Source organism: Rhinatrema bivittatum, chromosome 10, assembly GCF_901001135.1.
Source record: "Rhinatrema bivittatum chromosome 10, aRhiBiv1.1, whole genome shotgun sequence".
In the NCBI taxonomy this organism is placed as follows: domain Eukaryota; kingdom Metazoa; phylum Chordata; class Amphibia; order Gymnophiona; family Rhinatrematidae; genus Rhinatrema; species Rhinatrema bivittatum.
The window spans coordinates 67607536-67634014 of record NC_042624.1 but is presented as its reverse complement, the minus strand read 5'-3'; the positions used below and the strand labels follow the sequence as shown (position 1 = coordinate 67634014).

At 40.4% G+C, this 26479-nt stretch overlaps 1 protein-coding gene across 6 annotated transcripts in view; it reads left to right on the top strand.

Moving 5' to 3' along the window:
* Positions 1 to 26479, top strand: part of RASAL2 (RAS protein activator like 2) — a 448317-nt gene that overhangs the window by 319507 nt on the left and 102331 nt on the right. For all 6 annotated transcript variants that reach the window (XM_029618579.1, XM_029618578.1, XM_029618576.1 and 3 more), the window contains 4 exons: positions 6471 to 6583; positions 19226 to 19379; positions 22087 to 22185; positions 23775 to 24329. In XM_029618579.1, the coding sequence (XP_029474439.1) occupies positions 6471 to 6583; positions 19226 to 19379; positions 22087 to 22185; positions 23775 to 24329 (921 nt within the window). The remainder of the gene's footprint in view (positions 1 to 6470; positions 6584 to 19225; positions 19380 to 22086; positions 22186 to 23774; positions 24330 to 26479) is intronic.

Here is a 26479-nt window from a genome sequence, read left to right as displayed (position 1 = left end):
CACTATCCAGTGATCACTGGATCCAAAATGATCATCCACTACAACATCAGAAATACTGTTCCTGTTGATAAGCACCAGGCCCATATCGCCCCCTCCTATGTGGATTCTGTTATCAGCTGACAGAACAGTTCTCCTTGCAGAGAATCCAGGATCTGCCTGCTTCTAGAAGATGTTGCGGTTGGGATGTCGCAGTCAACATCTGGAAGATTAAAATCCCTTAGCAGCAGCACCTCCCCTTTCACAGCAATCCTGTGAATATCCTCCATTAAATCCCTATCTCATTTGTCTGTGATGGAGGTCTGTATATTACACCAGTATAAATAGATGCTTCATTCTCTCTTTCCAGATTAATCCACAGTGCCGCCTCCTTTGCTTTAATATTCGTTGTTATATATATTGCCACGCGTCCTCCCTTCCTTCCTATCCAGTCCTTCCTGAATAGATTGTAGCCCGGAATAACTATATCCCAGTCATGGTTTTCCGTGTACCAGGTCTCATGACAGCTACTATATCTAAATCAGCTTCTATGACTGCCTCCAGATCTGGGACTTTATTACTTTATTCTCCATACTATGACCATTAGTGTACTTACCTTTCCAAATATTGCCCTCCCCCCATATTTCCCATTTCTATTCAAGTGTTTGTTTTACTTAACTTGGGTTTTGTTCACCCATCCCCGATGATTCTAGTTTAAAGCCCTCCTCAGTAGGTTTGCCTTTCTGTGTTCTGCTCAGAAATCCTTGAAATATTATCCCATGATCCAAGAAGCCAGAATGTTCTCATTGACAGCATCTATACAGCCATTCATTTATCTCCAGAATGTGAGCTTCCCTGCCCAGGCCTTAATCCTTAACTTGGGAGGATTGAGAAGAGCGCTGCCTGTGCACCAATCTGCACAGTCATGCATCCCATCCACTTTGCAGCTTTACCAGTGCCTCTAAATCCTGATCTTCTCTGTCTTCTAATATTCCACACTGGGTAGTATACACAGCTCTGCCAAGGTGCTCCTCCTACTACCCCAGTTCAGTCCAATAATGCTACTTAAAATCATTGGAAATGAGTGCTTCAGGGCGATTATGATGGTACAATGCTGAATTGATCATGTTGATGTCTTATTTCTCATGTTTTTGTCTGTATGCTTTTATTATGGACGTTTTTAATATAATTCGCTGCAAACAGATGATAGCGGATATCAGACCTGATAGCTAATAGCCATTGTTTGCTCTTATGAGAAATCATCTCGGAGGAAGGCACTGATTCTCTCTCTTATGTGACTGTCCACAAACACATTCCACCTCACCTTGGAGCACCAGTTGAAGTTCAGCTGTTCTCTTCAAATGTGAACTGAACTGGCATTGAAAAGCTGCCTTTTTGGAAACAGCCTGTTACCAAAGGGACAAAATTATCAGTTCATTGTAGTGAACCATGAATGTCTGCATATGGCTTTGAAACCTTTCTGAAAATAATTAAATAAGACCCAGATGTGCATGAGGCCTAGCATAGTGTGCAGGTGTTTTTAATGCTGAGATCTGTGACAAGTAAGTAATTAGTGATGCTTGTTGCAATGAAGTTTGTATTTTTAATTGAGATTTTAAGATGTTGTCATTTACCATGGTTTACTGAGCTGTTATTCCTGTCAAGCTATTTCTTTGAAAACCAGTCTGGATTTGCTGAATTCTGGTATTCTTGAACAGCTGGGGTTTGTTTCTTTTTCCCTCTTCTCTTTTGTGTTGACTTCATTTGGGCACCATTGTTTTGACCATGAATGTCGCATACTAATAGTTGTTGGTAATAGCAGTTTTGTTGCCAGTTTACACGTTTTGGGCTTTCCTGTACATAGAGATTTGTTGTGCACTTTCATTAGCTTTCCCATATGTTTGCACAATTTGAGCTTTAGTCGCACCCTTTAGTTGAAATTTGTCTGACTGGTCTTGTAAATAGTGGCTTTCAATAGCTACTCTGATATTGGCTGACTGTAATGGATATTAGAAAGCAAGTTGGGGGCATTCAGTCAACTAAAACGTGGGATTAAGAGAACATTCCAGTTCATCCCTTTGACACAGCTGACTTTCACAAAAAAGAATGGCAACAGATCACTACAGTGCATGATAAAGGGGAGATGTTAACAATGATCATTCTTGTGCAATATTACCTCTAATATTCAACGTTTGTAAAGAAGGGCACAGTGTGAAATTCCTGCTCTGTGGTGCTTAGAGTCTTGCCAAGGCAGACAGACAGGAAGGAAAAAGAGTGATTGGGTTAGCCTAGGAGTAGCCTAATGGTAGAGCAGGGAAACCAGGGTTCAACTCCCACTGTTGCTCCTTGTGACCTTAGGCAAATCACTTTACCCTCCATTGCCCCAGAGAAATACCTATAGTACCTGAATATAATCTGCTTTGAAGTGCCAAAAAAACAGAATAAATAAAATAAATGGCTTAAGACTCAAAAACAGTCCCTTAAAAAGGATCCATAGTTGGGATGTAATCTACTATTTATCTAGTTTAGTAAAGCTGCAAGAAATGAGTCCTCCACCCCTCTGAAATCTTAGAGAGGCAGGAAATGGGGTAGGTGGGTTCCCTTACTTCAAACAGAAATGGGTCACAAAAGCAATTTAGCTGCCAGGAGGATGGTCAGAAAGGAAGCCATTACTCAAGAAAGCTCATGAATCCCATTTGAAGTATGGAAAAGAACACTTAGGAGACACAATAGCCATCTGGCAAAAAATGTGGAAGTCTGATGAAAGTAAAATAGAACACTTTGGTCTGAATGCAAAGTGCTATGTACGGTGCAAACCCAACAAAGCACATCACCCAGAGAACATGATAGTAGTAGCATCATGTTACAGCGATGTGTCTCATCGGCAGACTAGGGCACTTGTCAGGATAGAAGAGAGAAAAGTACAGAAAGTCTTTCTTAGAGGAAAATCTGCTGCCCTCTGCAAGAAAGAAAAAACTTAGCCTTTTACCACAACGATCTGAAGCCACACTGGAATGGCTAAGGTAAATGTCCTGGAGAGGCCCAGACAGAGCGCCAACCTTTGTTCATTCGAAAATCTTTGACTTGACTTGAAGATTGCTGTTCCTCAATGCTTAAACAGTTTTGTAATGAAGGATGGCCTAATATTCATAAGTCTAGGTGTGCAAAGTTGGTGGAGACCTATCCCAACACACTTACAGCTGTAATTATTGGCAAAGAGGGCTGGAGACTTATCCAATTGTTGGATTATAGTTTGGTTTTCTGTGTGTATATATATATATATAAATAAATATACAGATAGATATCTAAATAGATAGATATCTGTATAGATAGATAGTTATAGCTATATATATATATATATATATATACTCTCTCCCCTCAATAAAATATTTTTGGCCCTGAAAAATATGGAGAATGCAATTCTGATGAGGACAAAATTTCCTAATTTAAATGCATGCAAGTCTGATGCACTGACAGCCAACAAAATGTGAAATATATTCAAGGGGGTGTGGACTTTCAATAGACACTGGACAGGAATGTTACTGATCAGAGGCATGTAATCTAGTTTTTACAGATTTTAGTATCGTACCACATTATCCTTGTGACTTTACACTGCAAGTCTATAGAAATGATTTAGCAAGTACCGTAATAGCAGTGAACGACATAGAAAAAATCTTGTAAAAGAGAAATGAATTTTTGCGCTCAGTTAATGCATTGATAGGGTTTCTGAGAGAGCAGGTGGCTTATTGGTTAGAAAATGGACTTGAACCTGGATTCTAATCCACCTTTTGTCACTGACACTTGTGATCATGGGCAAGTCATTTTATTTTTATTTTTTATATTTAGTTCACATCATTTCATTGATAACTCAAGGTAAGTTATATTCAGATACAGCAGATATTTCCTTGTCCAAAGAAGGTTTTCAATCCAATAGGAAGATTACCCATTCATGATATTTTACTGCAGAAGGGGTGGAATATTGGAGGGGGGGGGTGGCATGGTAGTATTGCTGCATTATTTTTTATTGTGGAAAAGACTTTGTGAGGAAAAATAGTGTGACAGGGCCCAAAAAATGTACAATGGTGGCCCACTTTTACAAGGCTGTCATGGTTTTAAAGGGCTCCAAGGCCCGAAAATAGCCCCCTTAAAGTGTAAAAATCCTCCCTGGGGTCTTACAAGAGCCCCACCTCCCCCCTTTCACTGTTTATCAAGACGAAGCTGAACCAAACTCTTAAAATAAATAAATAAATAAATAAAATTGCATAGCAACGCCCCACTCTCTAACCATACCCCTCCCTTTTGTAGCAAATTTCCTTCGCCCCTACCAATTCGCCAATCAGACCCCCCCCCCCAGCACAGACCCCCCCCAGCCTCCCCTTCCTAAAATACAAGATCTTCCCTATGGTCCAGTGGGGCTCTTAACCCCCTACCTCATGATTTCTTTTTCTAAGTCAACCGTGTTTATATTTGCATGAGATTAATTACACATTAGATTATTTGCATGTATTAGTTAATCTTATGCATACAGATACATGCAAAACAGTTCATTTAAATAGGACAAGGACATTTTTTTTAAATGTGCAATATCACCGCAATATGGCAATATCACGTGTCATAGTTGTAAGCACTTGGGGCAGCGGCGTTGATAGCAGCTGGTGGACATACCCTTTCTGGGACTGAATGGAAGCCTCACCTATACCAGCCCTGTTCCCTGCAGATTGAACCCTTGGGTTACAGGGGCAGGCAGGACTTAAGTGACTGTCCCTTAAGAGCAGTTGGAGAGAGTGAATCCAGGTACGGGTTGAGGTTAGGGCTGGCAAGGAGCAGATAGTAACCGGATCCAGGCCAAGAGTCAGGGCAGGTAGCGATCAATGAGTGGTCAGGGTCCATAGCAGAGATCAATGCTAGATGGCAAGCAGAAGAGTGGTCCAGGTTTGTAGTAGAGGTCTATACCAGACAGGCAACAGACAAGGAGAACCAAGAAAAGGGTAAACTCGGACAAGGCAGAGGGGGACAGAGAGACAAGGAACAGAGCAGAAGGCGCACAAGACAGCACGACAAAAGACAGCAAGAAAAAGCAAGGCATGGCAAAGAGACACAGGAAACATAGCAGCACGCGCTGCGGGCAAGACAAGGAGACCTGTTGCTGAGGCGGGGTCTGAGAGTGCAGCTAGGGTTTAAATCCCCAGCCCTTGGTGAAGTCATCCTTCTGCAAAGATGCTGGTTTCCCACTGCGGAGCCTATTTAAGCTTGCCACTGGTGCATAAACCTTATGCCCTAGTGCTCAGCAGGAGGCAGTGATGGTGGTGTTCATGCTGTGTGGAGGGAGCATCGTGTGTGTGACCAGTTGTGGGGCTTTCCCGCGGTCAGCCAAATATTACGGCCTGATAAATACTGTTTACGCAAGTTATAGGCTTATCATGGTTTAATAAATCTAGACCTAAGGTTGTACTGTATCTGAGGAGTGTCAGTGGGATTTGAATTCTGGCTTCCCTGGTTCTTGGCATGCTGCTCTAACTACTCCTCCTCTCCAGGTAACTTTATCTCCCATTGCCTCAGATTGTTAGGTGTCTAGAACAGAAATCCATTGTACCTGTATATAATTAATTGTAATGCGTCCTAATATAGTATAATGTATAAATGCCAAAATAATAACATTCGGAATAGACTGTTCAACCTATTGAATGAACCATATGGAGGTCATTTTCAAAAGGGTTTATATATGTAAAACAGAGTTTTAAGCACATAAATGGGCTTTTGAAAACTTCTTATGTTCTTATGCTACTTTTATGCACGTAATTCCTTTGAAATTTCAGTGAATTATCAAAAGGTTTTACATGCATAAATGGACTTTTGAAAATTGCTACGAGATACGCTACTTTTACGCGCCTAATTCCTTTGAAAATTCACTCCTGTATGAATGGGTTTCTGAGAGATAAGAGAAACTAAGCTGGATGCTGCAGACCAAACCGAGACGTTATGAGATTGGGTTTGATAGACCTAAGCAAGAAAAGCTTTGGACAAAAATAATTAAAGACCCACTGATATTTTGAAAACTGCTTCTGAAAATGTCTAATCATCATCTTGCTGTTTTAGGTGTCTCATAATGGACAGCTGTAGAACAGTTCATTGTCAGGTTATCTTGACAGCATCTCCATATAGAAAGTACACCAGAGTGAATCTCATTAAACACGACATCCTGCTATCCTTCATAAGGAGTCTTTACAGTATGGGTTTCACTGTAACATGAGGAAGTCTGACTGCATAACAGATTTCTGCAGTAATGTTTTATCAGGAAACTTTATTCTGCCTGAGCCATTGTTAAAACATCCAGCTGCATAATGAGACTGGGAAGATGTAGTGGTCACTAACTGAGTCAATCATTGTTTCATTTATTTATTTGTGTATCTGTTATTAGCTTGGCCTCTCCATAAAGAACTGTCAGCATGAGATTTCTGCTGTTCATTGTTTCCTCTCCTCCTTTCTCATTCCAGGGTTTCTTTAGCAAGCGCCTTAAAGGCTCCATCAAAAGGACGAAGAGTCAGTCGAAGCTGGACCGGAACACAAGCTTTCGGCTTCCATCTCTCCGCAACACAGAAAGCGACAGGTAGAATTTCTTCCCTAATAATCTGTGTGCCTCTCTGATTTTAAGCAACCTAATCCTAGGATGTCTGCTTAAAGGCTTGCTTACACAATTCATTTTTTTTTACATCTACAAACAAATATGTTTTTATGACAGCCTAAAATAAGTATTAGCAGATTCTTTGTATGTGTGTAGAAACTTAGGACAAGATGTCTATGGGAATAAAAGCTTAGTACAAGAAGGCAATGCCTTTAGTACATGTCACCTAACGGCTCAGCAGCACAGCTAACATCCACCCAGAAATAACACCGAGGCCATTCTGAGAGCCCTGCTGAGTACTGATCAGGCCCACATGCACCTACACTGGGAGCCTCCCACCTGCCAGCTAGGTACACACTTGCCCTTGGGCAAGCCTCCACCCACAAGCTATGCTCCCAAGATCTGGAACAAGGTTCCACTATCCATTTGCCTTGAACCATGCTGCCTCGCTTTCTAGAAAAAAGCAAAGGCATGGCTGTTCAAACAGGCCTTCCCCCAGTCTGTTCATCAGGAGAGAATGAAGTTCCCCTGTTTCTGGACGTTATGAGGTCAATATTCAAAAGCCATTTAGACGGATAACTCAAAAGGTATCCCTTTAAATGGCAAACTAGGCATATTCAGCGACTTCTACTTACACGGCTTTAATTTAGCCTGATATAAAAGTGTTTCAAGAGGGGTTGGGTTAGCTGACTAACTTAGCGAAATAACACATGTATCTAACGAGGTGAGCCAGCCAACTTTGGACCTGCTTCCATTTTTAATATTATTGCACAGAAAGATACAAAAGAGCACATCTATGACTTTTTTTTTTTTTTAACTCTTAATAGTAAGAAGTAATAATAACAACGCAGTCCCTGATATAATCTGAGAACTAGTTATTACTCTTGTAGCTTTTGCCATATCACATTTTTGTGGGTGGGGATCACAATCAAGAAAATCCTGCCCAACTGGTAATACTCAAATAATGGGATGAGGTTTACACCGCACTCTCAAATCACAATTTGTTTGCCCATCTCTAATTATACAAAAGATCGTTTGGAGAGGTATGCTAATAACAGTGACACACAGTAGTTACCTCAAATCTTTGTTCTCACAATTCAAGGGAAAGTGCAGTTGAGAGGTTTTTTTATTTTTTAACTGCGTTCCATAAATGTGCACGAAGCTTCCGGAAAAACCCGATGCAGGAGAAGCCAAAAGTTTGGAGAAAGGTGGTATAAATTTTCTTACTAGTTACTTAGCATTCTTTTGTGTGTCCTGTGTAAGTAACTTTCATTAATCTGCATGTGCAAGGTACAGGTATTTGTTCAGTTTCTGCCATTGCACTGTTTGGCTTCCTCTTAGGCTGGAGCCAGATATTCTGCAGTGCCCTGTCGTGCTCTGTAAATCCCCTGGGATGGGATTGAGTTATGCAGAGCTTGCGATACTCTTGGGCTCCTAATAGGGCTCTTGTTTGATAGCACTGGAGTGTATATACCAGCTCTGCTAGTATAAATTCATTCTTTGTGTTTATCATACTGTGCAGCTTCAGAGTTAGCTTTTCTCTCTAAAATAGAGCTTCATAAAATCAAGACTTGTAATATGACAGAGACCTTGTTAACCTCATGATTGCTAATGCAGACAATGCGAACAATATATTGGGCAAACCAGGGCTTGGATTTTCTTTACCCTATAACATTTTCAGTCCGCGATTAATTATTCCATCCATGTGCTGATGGACACCAATGGAGAACTAGTCAGTGCGATGATGGCATAGCTTTCTAGAACTTTCTTCATGCTCTGAGTATTTGCAGGTCATTTCTTGTCACAGTCATTGTGCAGGGCCCTCTTAAGTTTCATCTTTTCTGCAGAACATGTAATTATTATTGCAAATTCTCCTCAAACCACATTTTTTCCATATGGATTCCTTCTGTTCAGCCTCATTCCAACCTATTTAAACCATCAATATCAAGCTGCACTGGCTGGGAAAAAAAGTGTGACTTACCCAATGAATGGAGTTCATGAAGAAGGATATGGGGGCGAGAAGAGACGAAAGGTAATGAGGAGCTGTAGAGTGAATGCAGTTGTAGACATGTAAAAGTAGTCTGAACTATACGTGGAGGTGGATGGGGAGCCAACATAGTGACTTAAGAAGAAGGGTCACGTGATCATAGTGACCGATAGCAGAACAACCAGAAGATACAGTAAAAGTATGCTGGGAGGGGTTGAAAGGGTTGACTGACACCATGGACCCCATTTGAATGGGAGAGAGACATTTTATTTTATTTTATTTAGCAAATTTTCTATACCGTCATTCAGTTGTACCATCACAAAAGTTGTGGAGCTAAATAAAAATGAGGGTAATTTTGTAACATTGTGGGTAATGTTTGTGGCAGGTATTTGCTTACGGGGACCTTTGGTGGTTGGGAGGCTGCATAACAGGTAGGATCACAACAAAAATAAGGTGTAAACATATGTTTGCTTTGAGAATTTTCCAACTGAAAGTTCCCATACAGAAACATAGAAATACGATGGCAGAAATAGACCATATGGCTTATCTAGTCTGCCCATCCACAATACTACTCATCTCTACAATCCCTACCACTCCCTCAGAGATCCTCTGTACTTGTCCCATTCTTTCTTGAATTCAGATACTGTCTTTCTCCACCACCTCCACTGGGATGCTGTTCCTTGCATCCACCACCCTTTCTTTAAAAAAAAAAAAAAAAGCTTCCTTAGATTGTTCTTGAATCTAGTCCCTTTCATCCTCATCCCATGATGCCTCATTCCAGCGTCTCCTTTCCATTGAAAGAGACCCACCTCCTGTGCATTGGTACCTCTGAGGTATTTAGATGTCTATTATATCTCACCTCTCTCACCTTTCCTCCAGGATATGCATGTTTAGATCTTTAAATCTGTTTTCATATGCTTTATAACAAAGACCACAGACCATTTTAGTAGCCACTCTTTGGATGACTCCATCCTGTTTATATCCTTTGAAAATGTAGTCTCCAGAACTATACACAGTATTCGATATGAAGTCTCAAAGGTACTTATACAGGAACAATATTGCCTCCTTTTTTTATGCTGACTATTCCTTTCCCAATGCACTCAGGCAGCTCTCTGGTTTTTGCCATTGTCTTATCCACCTGTTTGGCCACTTTGAGATCATCAAATACGATCACCTCTAGATCTTGCTCTTCGTTTGCGCCCTAAACTGTATGCCTTCCTTGAGTGTTTGCATAAATAACACCTGCTTTCTAGCGTGCATAAATTTTCCATGCAAATTTACATGCATACATTTTAAAATTGAAAAGTATGTATGTAAGTGAAAACTGTGGAGGCATTCCTCAGTCCTGGGAATGCCTCTACACAATCTGGATAAACACATTTTTTAAGATTTTGGGAGCTACACGCCCTTTATCAGGTTGAAACAAAATGAGCAAGTCACAGCATAAGATGTTGCCTGTGCTTACAAGTGAATCACAGCTTACATTACAATGGTACTGTGAATGGGGAAAAAGGAGATGAGGAGGGAACTAATGTGTCCTCAGAATGATAAGGCGACAGAGCAAAAATAAAATCCTGTCTGTAGTGAGTTAAAAGACCAAGCCTCCATTAAGTCCTTTTAAGGCAGTTCTGAAGTGTTTGATCATTATAGCTTCAAATATCTTATGTCTTCTGTCGATAAGAATGGCTGAATTAGCCCTTACATGTGGGTGATATCATCTGGCGGCATTGTACAGACCTCTGTCTCTTAGCTAGTCTGTCTCTTTTGCTTGACTGAGCAAGTGCAGGAATTTCTTCTCAGGCATTGCCTCGTGAACCCTCTCAGTCTTTTTTTTGTCCAAACAGCCTGGATGTGTACCAATTTGTCTGTTTTTTTCTATAAAATTTTCATAGCTTTAGTCTTAAAGTTGTCTTGTTGCCTCAGTAGCCCCCTTTGCTTCTAGAAAAGTCTCAGGTGCCAAGTTTACAGGTAGGGAGTTTGTGTGAATGGCAGCAATGGAATAGAATCATGAGATCTGTTGAGTCTAGTGTCTTCTCTGATCATGACTTCTTACATGCATATGCTTAGGGTCCAAACATTGACCTTGATTGGATGATATTGTAGTCCATTGGCATAGGATTGGTGGGCTTCTGATATGACTTCATCTTAGCTGATATATATATGCATATTCTTACAAAGATGATAAGCGTTAGGAGACATTTGTCGAACAATGTCGCTTTTTGGCTGGATACAAAGTCTCTGTCAAGGCTATGGTTCAGCAAGTTTTATTTCTGCTGTACCAGCTAAATTGTAAAGTGAAGGCAGATGCTGATATAAAGAATAATAGTAGCTTCTTTTCTTCAGTGTAGTTCCCACAGGCATTAGAATTGCAGGGCCATCATTTGGCTGGAACTTCATCTTTGTGTGGCTTAAGCCTGCAAACTGGTTCAGTCTCGGTTGCTCAGACCTACGGTTTGGTTCAATTGCACATTGCTTTTAAGGGGGCTGGCTTATTCCCTACACTGCAACATGATTGTCAGTACACACTTTTTCATCCCATTAGTGTCTGGACAGTCTCTCGAAGAATGTGGACAAGCAGTTTTGCGTAGCCTGTTCACCCAGTACTCTACTCTCCAATGGGGTCTGGGCTGTTTATTAAGTAAACACTCCACTGCAACCCTCAGATTGGAACTACCCATATGTAATGGCTAATTCAGCCCTGCTTATCAACAAAAAAAAAAAAAAAGCAAGTTTGCATACAGTAAACAGTTATTTCTGTAGCTAACAGGATAAGCTAGCCATGCTAAATACCCACCCTCCTCCTTGGAGAGTTGTCTAGCTAGCTAAAATCAGCTCTCAAATCAACTGAGGGAGCTCACAAGGTAATGCCTGAGTGGGAATTTTGCACATGCTCAGTAGAACAAAAACTCTAGCTAAGAGAGGAAGGTCAATTCGGTGCCATCGAATGACCTCACCTACATGCAATGGCTAATTCATCCTGCTAGCCCGGGAAAACACCGTTTATGGTAAGCAAACTTACTCTTTTGAATGGTTCTGAATTTCTCTTTTAATACTCTATTAATAAGGTGATTGATGCAGTAATGTGTTCTTGTAAAATATCAGAAACTCCTCCCAAGTTTAGCTGCCTGATGGATCCTGTAGTTACCATAAAGACAACAACATGCAGATGCCTAAATAGTCTCTTCCCCTTGTTTGCCAGAACAAAACTTGGGTTCTTACACTGGAGTGGCAAATAAGCACTATCATTTCCACTCTTAGTAAGCTGCCAGCTAGCAAGTAATAAGCCCTAAGCTCTGGCTGCTGGTCTCTGATGCAGAAAAGATCATTTAGTATTTCTTTTTTAAAAAGTATCCAATACAATATGAACTTATGTTTCAAGCTTTAGACTTCCAATGAATGTGTAAGCCATTACAACCAAATTGCATTTTTAATTGAAAAGTTATGAAAGTGAGCTTGCTGGTGTCAGCATGCTTTCACACTCACTTCAGTTTTGTTTTTTCTTGGCGAAAACGTTTCATTATCTCATTAAGGATCTGAATGCATGAAGCTATTTCTCTTCTGTACTGCCTACTTAATCTGAATGTAATTTCCACAACTCCTATATAGCCGTTTAGATTTAGAAATTGTAATAATTGTTCATTCACAAATATCCCCTTTCACAATGTTTTGGAGTACTTCTGGGGACTTTCTTACCAATCTACTCTAAAGTCTTTTTGCAGGTTTGTTCAACTAATAAAATACTCTTCTAACTCATCTGAAAAATTGGGAAAGTTTACCAATGCCATCATTACAAAGATTTCTAAATGGTCTATATCAATTTATTATCACCAAGATTTATTTCCTTCTAACTCTTGTATTTTAAAAGATGGGATGATCAGATATTTTGCTCTCTCAGGATCTGCTTTAACATTATTATTTTTTTCCCAGTCTGAGCCGGTGGGGAGAAAAGCCCTTAATGAATTTAACTCAAAAATTGCATCTCTCACACGAACACTAGGAAAGACAGGACAGTTCAGTTTCTTGCAGTGGTTTAAAAAATAGCCTCTATGGTCTGAACTCATCATCAAAACAACTTGAGAAATGAGTTATGATTTTTATGTGAAAATCATTAATCTGAACAGAGAACCAAGCAATTCTCTTGATTAAAACACAAATAGCCATAGAGCTCATTGTAGTATATTACAGCTTCCAAATGGAAAGGAGGGTGGAGGAAGAACTATATTGGGCAACAAAGGAGCAATCACAGTTAGAGAAGAATAAGTCCATACACCTGACGGCTGATCCACTCTATCAGCCATGATTAGCAGTCGGGGTAATTGGTTGTATACAGCATAACAAAGAAGGTACTTTCTTACTATGGCTCAGTTGGTAGCAGGGCTGACTTTAGGTCTCTATAGGATCAATACTGAAAATGGTTTATCTGGCCAAATCCCAGACTTAGCCAGACAAACTGCAGCATTTAAAATCCTGCCAGTGTAACAGCCCCTGGACTTAGCCAGGGACAGTCCTGGGGCAGAGATAAAGTTAGATAAAGCAGATTTTCAGAATTATCAGACTAACTTTAGGACTCCTGCTGCTACGTAACTTTTACCTAGTTCGGTGTGCCGCTGAATATCCCAGATAACTTAGCCAGATACATTTATCCGGCTAGCTTTGCTGGCCAGCTAGCCACTGAAAATTGATCCCTATGTCTTCAATACCAGAAAGTGAGCCTATACGCAATTGAAAGCAGTAACAAGGAACCAAATCACATTTTGAGAGGCTGTGTGGATGAATGAAATATAAATAATAATTTTTCATTATGATGCTAAAAATGTTATATTGTGTTATAATTAAATGTTTTGTATTTTTGCATGTATATGCCAGGAGTGTCAGAACTACTTGCTCTAGGTTCCCAAGGGTAAAAATAAAATGTGAAAGAAAATAAGATCAAAAGATGTGGGAGCTGAGATGAGGGGTATCCTTGATAATTTGGAGTATATGCGTGTTAAGACAAGATGCTAAGACATAACCTTCTGAGAGGTATATATGCTTAGAACTAGCCAAAAGCAAGATTATTTGTAATTTTTTAATCAGTTTGAGAGGCACAATTAAAAAAAAAAAAAACCCCACCTCCATTAATCAATGTTTAGAGAGTGGAGAACTTGACCTTTGTGGCAGCTTGTTTAGCACATGAATACATTTCTGTACACAGACATGCCCCACACCAAATACATATGATTAGGGTGGTACTCAAAATATGCAATTATCTTAAGAAAATATACTGGCCGAATTATCTGTGCAGTTGAAAAAACATCAATGGATGGAAGCTTGTGAGGAAAGGACATCTGAGCCCTCTGTAATCCTACCTTTTGATTTAGTGATAAGAGTTTGAAGGAGGAGAGCAGAGAATATGGTTAAAGGATCCATGCAGGTTTTATTTTCTGTAAGTAGTTGCAGCAAAGCTCAGCAGACAGCTGGAATAGGATGTCATCTTGTTTGGGATTTGCAGCCACGTGAAAAAAGAATCCTCTAGGTTTAGTGAAAGTCATTTTGTGGCATTATCACGTAGTCCAGTGCTTGTTTAGGATGAGTGACAGTAGCTAGCCATGGCTTTGGCATTCAGAGGGAAATGGTATCTGATCTCTTACTCCTCCAGCTCTCTCCATTGTAGGTAGGTATTATTGCAATCCATTAATATTGGGACACAGAGCAGAGTCAAACAAGCAAGTCTTCTTTTCACTTAGTGGCAAAGTCAACATAAAGGGGAAGATTTTCCTGTTGTGATCTTTCAAGTCCCAACGCATGCATAATCCCTTGTGAATTGATGCACTCAGGAATTTTAACCATGGCTTTGAAAGTTTGAGGAGATGGGGGGGGGGGGGGAGATGCAGCCCATACTTCCACTTCCAAATTGAAGATTTTGCTTGTATTCTCTGAGAGCTGCCAGTACTCGTCAAACCAATTTATATATTTATATTAATGCAGTTTATTTTACTAAAGTATTCTAAAATGTTTTAATGGTAAGAACTTATTTTGATGACAGTAAAAAATAAATGCAGTCATTTTTAATTTCTGAATATATTTGGACTTTACATCATTGCTACTGCAGTTCAGGAATATGAAAATGCTTTGGAGAACTGAAATGGCCTTTTATTTATCTTATGACAGTTCATCTGAATGTTTGGCTTAAGTAGGGTATAGGCAATAGGTTCTGGCAGAATTTTTCACTACTACTAAGAATTTTACAGATTTCTCTTGCAGTTGGAGGAGATTGAGGAAATGGACAAAGTAAAAAATGATGGCTGAAAAACTGAATACATTCACATTAAATATTTCTGTAGTGCTCCTTTTCTTGATGAGTGTTTATACTTTCATCAGAATCCTTTGTCCAGACATCCTAGTATAGAGCTTATGGCCTGTTGTACATGTGAGCCTGTCTAGTCAGAACACACTTTTTCAGATTTATCTGTATTAAGGATACAATTACAGGTCTTGCTAATATTATCTGTATGTCTTGTTAAAGATCATATTATATGAAGCTTAAAATGTCTGCCTCTTTGGTTATCCTTCATGCTTAAGTTCTATTATAATATTCTAAATTGAAGAGGAAGGGTCAGCTCATACATGTAGTGTCTGTAATTCCATAATTGGTTGGTGTGAAAACATTATATTAGAAAAATCTACTTTAGCAGTAAGCAGTATTCACACTATTAATATATGTATAAATAGAGCTAAAATTCTGATAGATAAGAGACTACTAAAATGCAGTTATGAATTTCATCTGCTGAATTGAGATACCTTATATAGAACATTTGCAGAGCACGCTATGATCTTCATTGAATGCATGCTGAAACCGAATTCAAAAAAATAAGAGACCATAAACACAGATCAACAGAGAGCTTTCCTCCTCTCTCTGCTAGCCCCCTTCTAACTTCCTCTCTGCCCCCCCCCTAAAGTAATACAGGAAGAGATGTATGAATGTGCTGCTTGAACTCCCAGAAGAGCCGACAGTGAAACAGAACATTTAGATAATTAAAAGATGCAATATTAGGCAGGACTGGATTTGTTGCTAGTCAGGGTGTGGTAGCTCATAAATGGATGTTGGATAGAATAGCCTGCTGCAGTACAAGCACACTGCACCTGTAGTGAGTGGCAAGGCTTTTTCCCAAGCCTGGGCGAAAATGCAAGATCGCTTGTAACTTTAATGTTGAACAGAGCTTTTTCCACTTCTGGACCCAGAATTCCTTCATTTCTTGTTGGCAGAGCTTTATACACACCAGAATGCAAGATTCTTTCATTTCAGTTTCAGGATTCCAAGATCGATGTTGAGTGCTTGTAGATAAGTATTTTCTGACTTTTTTTTTTTTAACTTGAAAACTTCATTAATATTGTGAAGGATATGTGATTATTTATTTTCCCTAAAGCATCTGTTTAAAGTTGTCCCTAATATTAGAATAGTTAATCAGATAAACATAGAATAGATGACAGAGATTCTGTAAATTAAAAAAATGTTATTCTAAAATGTGGTTTGTGTTAATACTTTGTGCTCACTTTCAGAAATTGATTCTTTCTTTAACTTATTATAAGCAGTATTTAGACCAAATACAAAAACTCATTCAGTGTACTGAACAGTTGAATAGACTTTTTTGTGATTTTTAAAAAGGCAGCAAGAGTAGCTCATTGCCAAAGCAATTAATTTCACAGAGTACTGCAGCAAATTGCTGAGAGCTATAAGTGAGTGTACAAGGGCCTGGAGTTCAACTCCTAGCCACTCCCTGAGTAAATTTCCAGCAGTCTCTAGTCACAGGAACAGCCCTCACATAAGGAAAAGGGTCGCTAGCAACTAGCTGTAACAAATGGATTTGTTGCGTTACTGGGTCAGTTGTTAGAGAAGAGAGTTGGCATCAGAGTTCAGATTTTTGGGAAAAACGTTTATGGAATGTTTAAGCCTGTGGGTGACAGCATGCAGGGAAGTAAGTTGTCGTTAAAATGATTCTTCCATCATTGCTTCCTATTTAAATTTTAGAAATGACTCTGGAGAAGCATAGTGACTACTGTTTGAAAGGCTTGCCTGTACCACTTCCTGGTACAAGAGATCTTTGTGTTTATTTGTGGATTGGGAAAGGAAATAATTAGTACTGAGCTGGTGATAGATTGCCAGATTGTCCTAAATCAACCAACAGACTGATCAGCCTTGGTTTTACCCCATTGTATGCATGGATTTGTAGTCTACATTTTTTTAGGAAATCAATTGAAAAATCAAAACTACAAATTCTATATTGGGACAAAATCAGGACTGGATAAGCCTGTTTGGTTGACCAGGGGTGAAGTGGCAAGACCTGGCATATTAACTTGTGAAGGTTCAGAAAATATTAAATGGTGCTGTGAGTTATTAATGATGCTGATTGACAAAAACATATTTGTACAAATAAACTCTCCTGTCCACAAATGTGCTTGTTTCCAGTAATTCTGATTCCCTGGGATTATGTGTGTCAACAGAAGACGCTGAACGGTGCTCAGTTTTCCAAGGCCTTCCAGCTGTTAAAACGGAGAGAGCTCTTTAATCCCTCCTTTCTCCTTGAATTTTTGAAAAAAAAAAAAAGGGGTTTGGGGTTAAGGCTGTGTGTGTAGAGGAGGCAAAACGAGGGAGGGGGGGGGGGGGCGGCGGCGGCACTCTTTTGGTTGATTTTTTTGTTGTTTATATTTTAGCTTCTAAATTGAGATGATAAAAATGTTTATCTGATAGAACATTACTGTGCAAAGCATCATTTTGATAGTGCATTGCCTTATTTAATATTTTAAATTGTTGAGAAAAATCAATTAACTTTCCAGATGAAATTTGTGCAGCTGACTTGGTACAAGGCAATGAATATTAGAAACCTAGTCATTTCCGCTCAGCCACTCGGCCTTGAAAGGGGTTGGATTTACACGTGTACTTTTTTGATTTTTGAAAGTGTGCACGCAGAAGTTATACCTGCTCCAAGCAGGCAGAGGTAACTCTGCCACATGTCGGCGCCTGTACCGAGACAACCTGTAAATTTCAAAGCGGATTTTGGCGCACAAAGCTTTGAAACTGGAAAACTGCAGTATTCAAAAGAAATAAAAAGTATTCATTAAAAAAAAAAAAAAAAGTCTGTTGCTATCGAGAAGGTGACAGGTTTTTTTTTCTAGCAATGACCTGCGCTCTGGGGCCTTAGGGAAAGGCTCAGCGGGCTGATCTCTTTCCCCTGCACTGGCCGGGAGCCAGTCAGCTTGTGAGATGCCGGTTGCTTTAAGGTCACCTTTACCGTATTTGCGAGCATGCTCCCTGAGCCTCGCCTGCTGCCGCGGCTTCTCCAGGCCGCCTCCCAGCTCGAATCTCCTTAATAGGTGCATCGTCATGGCAACAGGCCCAGAGTGGAGCAGCATGGGCACACCAGGGCCTTGTTTGTGCTACCTGAGGGGCGGGATGAAGTAAGGGAGGAGGAGGAAGCGTGGCAGAAGCAGATATTGCTTGTTTTCTGTCCCGGTTGTTTTTTTTTTTTTTTTTTAATTATTTTTCCCGTGACCAGTGTTCCTACTTGCCACCCGAAGGCGTTTGGAGTTTACCTTGAACTGTGGTCTAGAGATGATCAAACCAGGAAAACTGCTTGCTCTGATGGCTTCCTTCATCTGCACGGGGGGTTTTGTTTGGCGCTGAGGTGTAACCAGGAAAGAAAAAGAGCTTTGTCATGAAACAGCGCTATGATTTGGGGATGCACTGCCAGATGGCTTTATAATTGCTTCATGTAGGTATGCTGGTTCTGTTTTAGAGTGGCCAGAGTAGATCGCTCCGCAGTCACTGGAACATTTGTTATGTCCTGTCTCGTGTGCTGACCAAAAGCATTGTGGGATACATAGCTTTGCCTTTTTTTTTTTTTTTTTTTTTTTTTTTTGCGAGCAGACAACTACAAATTCTAGGATACTGTGAAAGAAGAACTATAATATTATGATCAGTCAAAAATATCCCAGGAAATGTGAACCAGTTTGGCTGCATTACATTATATGCTCAAAAGTATACCATATTTTTCAACCTAGAAGGAAAGTTAAAACAAATCAAAGGCAAAACATTCAGACTTAGAAATAACCACCTTTGAGCTTTTTTTTTTTTTTCCTGTTTGTCAGCTTCATCAGTGGTTTGTGTTGGGATATATAAAGATGAAACTGGAGTAGTTAGGAAGTTGCCATCACAGCCAATAATCCTATGATGGTTTTATAGAAACTTTTATTTAAAGAAAATGGGACTTTAACTTTGTTAAAGATCTCCCATATCCAGCACCACCAGTAAAAGGTTAGGATTAGGAAACGAAAACTGCTTGTATTCTGTGCATCTACAAATTCCCTACAGTGCTTCCTACTAGGAGCAGTCTGACAAACAGAATGTGGTCATTTAGGAAAACCATGAATAAAGTGAGTTGTACAGAATACTGGGACTAAAGTCATTTTCACTTCTGAAGAGAAGTCTAATGGCAAGGACAGAAGACGGTGATACTTTGTGTAAATATTTCCATTATGGGACAGTGTATGATAGATAACCACCTCAATGTACATTTTCAGTTTGGTGGTGGGGGGGAAAAGGGCATGCAATGTTTAAAAAATGTGCTGCTTTAGTGAGCTTTTGTTTTCCTGTTCTACCACAGGTCACGCGGGTTGCCTAAGCTGAAAGAATCTCGTTCCCATGAATCTTTGCTGAGCCCAGGCAGTGCAGTGGAAGCTCTGGATCTCGGAACAGAAGATAAGGTCTTTGTGAAACCTCTGCACAGCAGCATTCTGGGACAAGACTTTTGCTTTGAGGTAAGGATAAAGTACTGCAAGCATACTACAACTTATCTGCCATTCAGAGAGTCCCTTGCTTCTATTATCTTTTCTGAGCACTCTGCAAATGGTTTAACTCTGTGGGAGCAGGATCACTTCATGAAGCGTGGATTTGGAAAGGATGGGTAAGATGATACTTTTAAATAGAAGAGCAATACATGCAAATGTCTGTTTTTATAGACCATGTCTAATTTTTTATTTTTTACTTTTAAATTTCACTTTTGATAGAACAGTAGAATTACTTTTCTCTGAAAACCCATAATTCAAACAGTCCCAATATCCAGAAAAAATGGTGGTTCCCAGATTGTGCTTCATTATGCATAGAAAACGTATATTTTCCAGAATTTCTGCACCCTGAATACACCATATGTCAGTGCCTTAGTCCATCTTGCCTTGCTTGCAGCTGTTTGTGTGCAAACAGAGCCATGGCAGATCAGTCATTGCTCTTCTCCTGTTCCCAGTGTTTCTGCCAGTGGTGAATCCAGCAGAAAAATGTATTTATGGTGGGTGGTAGAAAAATGCTCCCAACAGTTTGTATTCCAATGCAACCATTTCAAGATATGCTGCATTGCTCCTCTCCTGTTCCTAGCGTTTCTAACAGTGGTGGCAGACCTTTAAGCACAAAATTTGGAAAATCAAGATCAGGAGCAAGTCCGCTAACAAAGAACTAGATTTCTTCAGAGGAAAGTCCAGGAGTAAAAAGGCAGATCTATGCACAGTACATTTAGCAGAATGTGCTGTTCATCTAACTACTGATTTTGTCACCAACTGGACCTCCCGTCTTCAAATGATGGCTCATAGAGTCAAAGATGCTGTTATGACTCACTCTGAAGAATGCCTGGCACAATTTGTCTGCCTACCATGTTCTTAGAAGTTTCTAATCTTGGTGTCATTTTACCTTGCTTTTAATCCACGTGTCTTCCTTGTCACCTATTTTGAGTAATTCTGGCAGTGATGTGGAAATTGTGGGGAAGCCCTATAGATCATTGACAGATGCTAAATGACCACTGTGCCAACTGACAGGTTAACTGTCTTGATGTGCTACAATGTAGTTGGTATAATTGATTACCTGGAAAGTTCTCTTAATAGCTACAGCGTCATTCAGTGATCATCTCAACACTCCCATTACCAGAATTTGGGGGCTGATGTAATAAGAACTGCGGTGAAATCAGTGCGCGTTGTCTGTGTGGGGTTTTGGGGGTTTTTTTAGTGCATGCGGCAAAAGCAGGCACCTCCATGAGAGGCAATACAGAGATGGCATGCAAATCAGATAGGAGCAGAAAATCCACGCAAAACAAATCTCCACTAAAACACACGCCAAAGGTATTATGCAATAAACCGCGCATAAACCTGCATTAATGTGGTGACCCGTGATTGATTCTCAGTTGAAAGCCTTTAAGACAAGTTATGAGTTAGTGGTCTGGAAGTGGGGACTGAAGGTGAGTAGAGAAATGTCTAACCTCTTCATGATCCATCACTGATGTGGGAGCTATAATGGTGGATGCTGGTGAGCGGGGGAAATGCAGCAGAGATTTGGAAGGGGCTCCAAAAGCATTCATCATTTCTGGCGTGTGCCTGTTCCCTCTCCGACCTCTCTTCTGGCTTCTGCCGCTTAATTTTTTGACCTCCAGACAGGCTCTTACACTTAACTCCTGCCCTGATCCCGGTGCTAAAAAGCCCACTTAAAAAAAATCCCGCACTAACTCCAGAGTGCCTCTTTGCATTGCCCATGAAAAGTTAATTGCCTCCTTTGCATGGCATTAGCATGGACTCATGCTAAATCAGCTGTGGCTTTTTGAGTGGGTTTGTGCGCACATTTTTTCTGCCCTAACCGCGTTATTACATACACGCATAAAATTAGCGTGGGAAAATGCACGTAATACATGCTCAAAACTGTGGGAGGTCTACCACAGCTTATTACATCAGCTCCTTGAAATCTTAGCATCCAACTGCGCTACTCAAACTCTAGGCCGCTTGAAGCTCTCACTTGTGCGGTAGTTCCTAGTTTCAAACAAATATGGAGTTTTAGGCACTCCTCCTGTCCAGCTTCGAACCATTTTATATTATTTTGTACTTTTGTGCTTTAAAACTTTGCTTTCTGCTAGTTAGCAGTACCCTCTTCCCTTTTGTTTTTCTGTTAAGTTATTGTCATTTCTTTGTCCTTGGAAAATGCTTCTTCTGTGGAACACTGTACGCAAGCATAAGGGTGGATTTTCAAAGGCCCGCGCGCATTTAAAACTGGCCCGGCCACACACGTAAACCCCGCTACGCGCACAAATGCCAGGCCGAAAATAGGGGGCAGACAGGGGGTGGGGTGGGACAGAGGCAGGCCCGGACAGCAGCCATTATCCGCTATCCTGGGGAAGCGCGCGCCGGCAGCCAGCCAGCACACGGAAACTACATCTGCTTGGGAGGAGCACTAAGTAGAAAAATAGAAAATTTTCAGGTGGCTAGGTAGGGGTTAGGGGTGGAGAGAGGGAAGGAAGGTTACTCATGAGGTAAGAAAGTTCCCTCCCAGTCTGCTCCTTAATTGGAGCGCACATATTGTAAAATCGGCGTGTCCATGTGCGCACGCTGGGTACTGTGTGCACATGGATGCGCGCGTGCTTGTTTTAAAATCGACCCCATAGTTATTAGTGACATTACTGTACACTATCTTCATTTATCTGTTCTTTCTGCCTTTCAGGTTACTTATTCCAGTGGCAGTAAATGCTTCAGCTGCTCCTCAGCTGCAGAAAGAGACAAGTGGATGGAAAATCTGCGGAGGACAGTGCAACCTAACAAGGTAAAACAAAAAAAAAGTAGAAAAAATAATTACTAGGAGGGAAATCATCCTTAGAATCTGTAGATTATTTTGAATAGTTGTATACCTTAGCCCTTTAACTGGGTCACCTCTATGCACTACATGCATCCAATGATGGATTGCTTTAGTGGCTAACAGTCATAGGATTATTGTATATGACACAAATCTAATATGCACAAATTTGCAGTGTCATAAAAAAAATCCACCTAACCACAACAACCCTTCCATACGTTATATGCTAAGCAAACCTCCCAGCTGTGACCCAGACAGGCTTTACCTCCTGCAGGAGTCAGCACCTTACCTTTGCCTGTTGCATGGGTAGAATATCCAAACCATCCTGGTGATCCTGCCACTTTCTCTTTCTATACCGAAGAGAGTACCAAAAGTATACCACCACTCCTGCTAGTCATGGTATTTATTTATTTACTAAGTGAACACAAAACCCACTGGTATCAATTTAATATATTATTTCACACATACATCATTTTTATTTTTATATTTTATGTATGAAATAATTCATTAAATTGGCATCAGTGGGTTTTGGGTTCACTTAGTGATTTGTCCCTGGGATTTGTTAAGATTAGTTTTGTTAAGATTACATACATCAATCACATCAGTACTGACATTGAAGTGTGGTACCATAAAAGCAGCAATCCCACTGCCCAGTTCCATCCACCCGAATACCTAGTCAGAATAAAATACAAGCTATGTATACCAATAAAATAATCCTATAGAATTAAAATGACATCCTCCCCACTTTTCTACCATCTGTTACTCCTCAAAAACTGGCATGTCCATTTTTATGATCAACTTGGGCTCCTCATGTCTTTGCAGAAGTGGGGCCCAGTCATGCTTTTGCCTGTGATGAGGTCCTGCTTCAGTGCGATATCCCAAACATCTAGATCCTCCCTTCTTACCTCATTTACCCATCCTTTTTGGCAGGTTTCCTTCAGCTGGTTCTGTGAGCCCTATGATTCCTTAAAGCCCCTTTCATCTTCATTTCTCCCCTCTCACCCTGTTACTAAACCTGTTTTATCTAGTTGCATGTGCAAACAGCATTCCCCCTACTCTCAATTCCTGGTACAGAGGGGGTGATGGTGGAATTTATTAAATGCCTGGATCCTCTCTTGCTAACAGTTTTACCTAGTTGAAGAGTGCAAGCAGCATCCCCCCCATCCCCAATTCTTTGTTTGCTTCTACAGAAGGAAGAGAGAATCAAATTGATTAAATACCTGACCCTCTAAGTCAAACACAGCTCCACCCTCACCCCCAACTCTTGCATAGTGAGTGGCAAGGTGAAATTATAAGAAGAAATGAGCAGATAGGCAGAAGTCATAAGGATCTTCTACTAGCTCATCTAGAATGACTTATTTAGCATAAAGGTTTATAGTTCAGAGTCTGAATTCCCTGTTTCAAGAATATGTTGTTTTACTGCAGAATGATGTACAGAGCCCTCACAAGGTACCTAGCAAAATTAAAATGTTCAAAAAGTATGAAGCTAGGGCATTAAGAGAACTTGTAAACAAGCAACAATCAGACGGCAAAACTGATCTTTCTCTGTTCTGTACAAGGATAACTGCCGACGGGCTGAGAATGTGCTAAGGCTCTGGATCATTGAAGCCAAGGACCTAGCCCCCAAAAAGAAATACTTTTGTGAACTGTGCCTTGATGACACATTGTTCGCCCGTACCACTAGCAAGACAAAAGCAGACAATATCTTCTGGGGTGAACACTTCGAGTTCTACGGTCTGCCTTCCCTTCACAGCATTACGGTTCACATCTACAAAGATGTGGAGAAAAAGAAGAAGAAAGACAAAAATAACTATGTGGGCCTGGTAAATATCCCCATGACTAATGTGACTGGGCGGCAATTTGTGGAGAAGTGGTATCCAGTCAGCACGCCCACGCCCAGTAAAGGAAAAACTGGTGGGCCCTGCATCCGCATTAAATCCCGCTACCAGACGATCACCATCCTGCCCATGGAGCAGTACAAGGAGTTTGCGGAGTTCATTACTAACAACTACACCATGCTGTGCTCTGTACTTGAGCCTGTGATCAGCGTTCGAAACAAGGAGGAGATGGCTTGTGCGCTGGTGCATATCCTCCAGAGTACTGGCAGAGCTAAGGTAAGCAAAGTAAATGCTGCTTCTCTGACAAATGCATTTTACAACTGTCAAAAAAAAATCACTAATACAATCCCAAGAAAGGACAATACATTCATATCCAGGACAAAATAGATTTCCCCCACATTTCTGAATTTTTCTTCTTATAACTGGTACATTGCAACAACTTAATCAGTAGAGAAAATAAGTGACGCTGTTAATGCAGTTATACATCTTTTTTTTTTTTAAAGCTGGTTACTATTGGACCCACTCAGTGGCAATGCTGCACACCTCCATGTGGGATTTCACAGCTTGTTATTGAGCTTGCTTTCTGCTCCTTGAGTCAGCTGGGGATGCTATGGTGGCAGCATTTTTACAGCCCTGGGAAAGAAGGAACCACAGTGACCCCTGGAGGGAGCCATGGTCTTTGAGTTGCCCCTATCTGAAAAATTGCCTCTGAAATGTTGGGCTAGGTAGGCATGGGAGTGCTAAAAATGGGGTGAAATCCTGATGTTGTTATGAGTGAAGGCTCGTGGCACCATAGTCCCAATAGGGGCCAGTACTGATTTAAGTTTTTAAGCCCACAGCACCAGGAGGAAACCGCCAGGCCAAAAACCAAAGCTGGTTACTGTAGTGTAGCCTAGGAGGCTGCAGCTCAAGTTGCCTTCTTGTGAACCTGCTCATCATTCATGGAACCATTGGTGAATGTGGGGGAATTTGCATCTTGGCTTGAGCTAATATCACAAAAATGTTCTGTTTTGCTCAGATATTTGTTTTCTTTTGAAGCAACAATATTCTGTCCCCTCCACTCCCCCAGCTCCAGTCTAAATAAAATCCAGTCTTTGGTCCTGTATTGATAACTTAAATATTTTTTACCTGTAACTTTTTCATGACTGGGGAATCAACCTGCTTGTACCCCTAGCAGGACAGGGATTTTGGAAGGAAGGCTTTATTTAAGCTGGAAGGCCATTAATGCAGAAATAGCACATTTCAGCATGTCTTTAATCATGTCACTTTGTCACAGTATTTAGCAGTACTGTACTTTGACAGTTTTCATTACTAGAGTACATATTTACATATATATGAATACCTAAATACATTTTGGATTGTTAAAATGCAGTGCTGCATTTTTGGAGTGAATCTGTGGGAACTCATAGTGCTATATCAAGCGCCAGGAACAAAGAATGCAAGTAGGTGTCCTATACTTAGAATGTTTTCAGATAGGTGTACAGAATCTTTCCATATTGCTGTCCCCAGAGACCTAGCTTACTGTAACCAGCTTTCTGATCTCTTTACATGGAGTATCCTTGGTGACAGTGCACTCCATGATAGCAACACTTAGAGCCATTAAACTGGTGCCACTGCTAAACTTGAGTAATTAGGATTTGGGATCACAACAATCACAGTCTGAAAAAGCACAACTCTAGGTGGGCATTTTTCAGTGACAGACTTTTTAGCATCATGACCCATGGTTACATTTTAATGATTGAGAAAAATTGTAATAAAAGTAAGTCTCTCATCAGTTCAATCAGAGAGCTTGGTTATTTTTTTAATTCTGAGTTTTCTGTCTCCATAAAGTCTGATCCCAGATTGTAGTCCAAAATATATAGCACTATGTGCCATCAGAGAGAGAAAAGGTCTATATAAAACATCTTCTGTTGTAAAATGACAGGGTTTTGGTCCCTGACACACACATTCAGTTGGGGGAAGGATGGGGAAAGGGGAAAATACCACTTTAAGTAAACCATTTTCTCACATGAAGAAAGCCTCAATTTACAAAAGCAAACAGCCTGATCATGGACAATCAAGCTGTGCTCCTTCTCCTTTCTGCATCATCACTAGCAGTAAACATCCCGCAATTAGAAACTGCTTTTCTTCTGTCTTAACAATGTGTGAGGTACATAATGGTCTAATTTTCTTGACTAACTTGGCTCTCTGGTATTCAAGATTATCAAAAGTGTATTGGGATAAATCTTCAAAGACTTAGCTACCTTTTGTGTGGATAAGTGGATACTATCATAATAGACTTGTCCACCTAAAAAAGAAGCTTTCTAGGGACATGTATTAGATGTACCCTGTACCTTACATTTTTTTAAAGTATATACGTAGACAGAAGGCACTAATATTACAGCCTCATTTTCCTTTCCTAAATATACATGTTTAGCTTTTTCTGC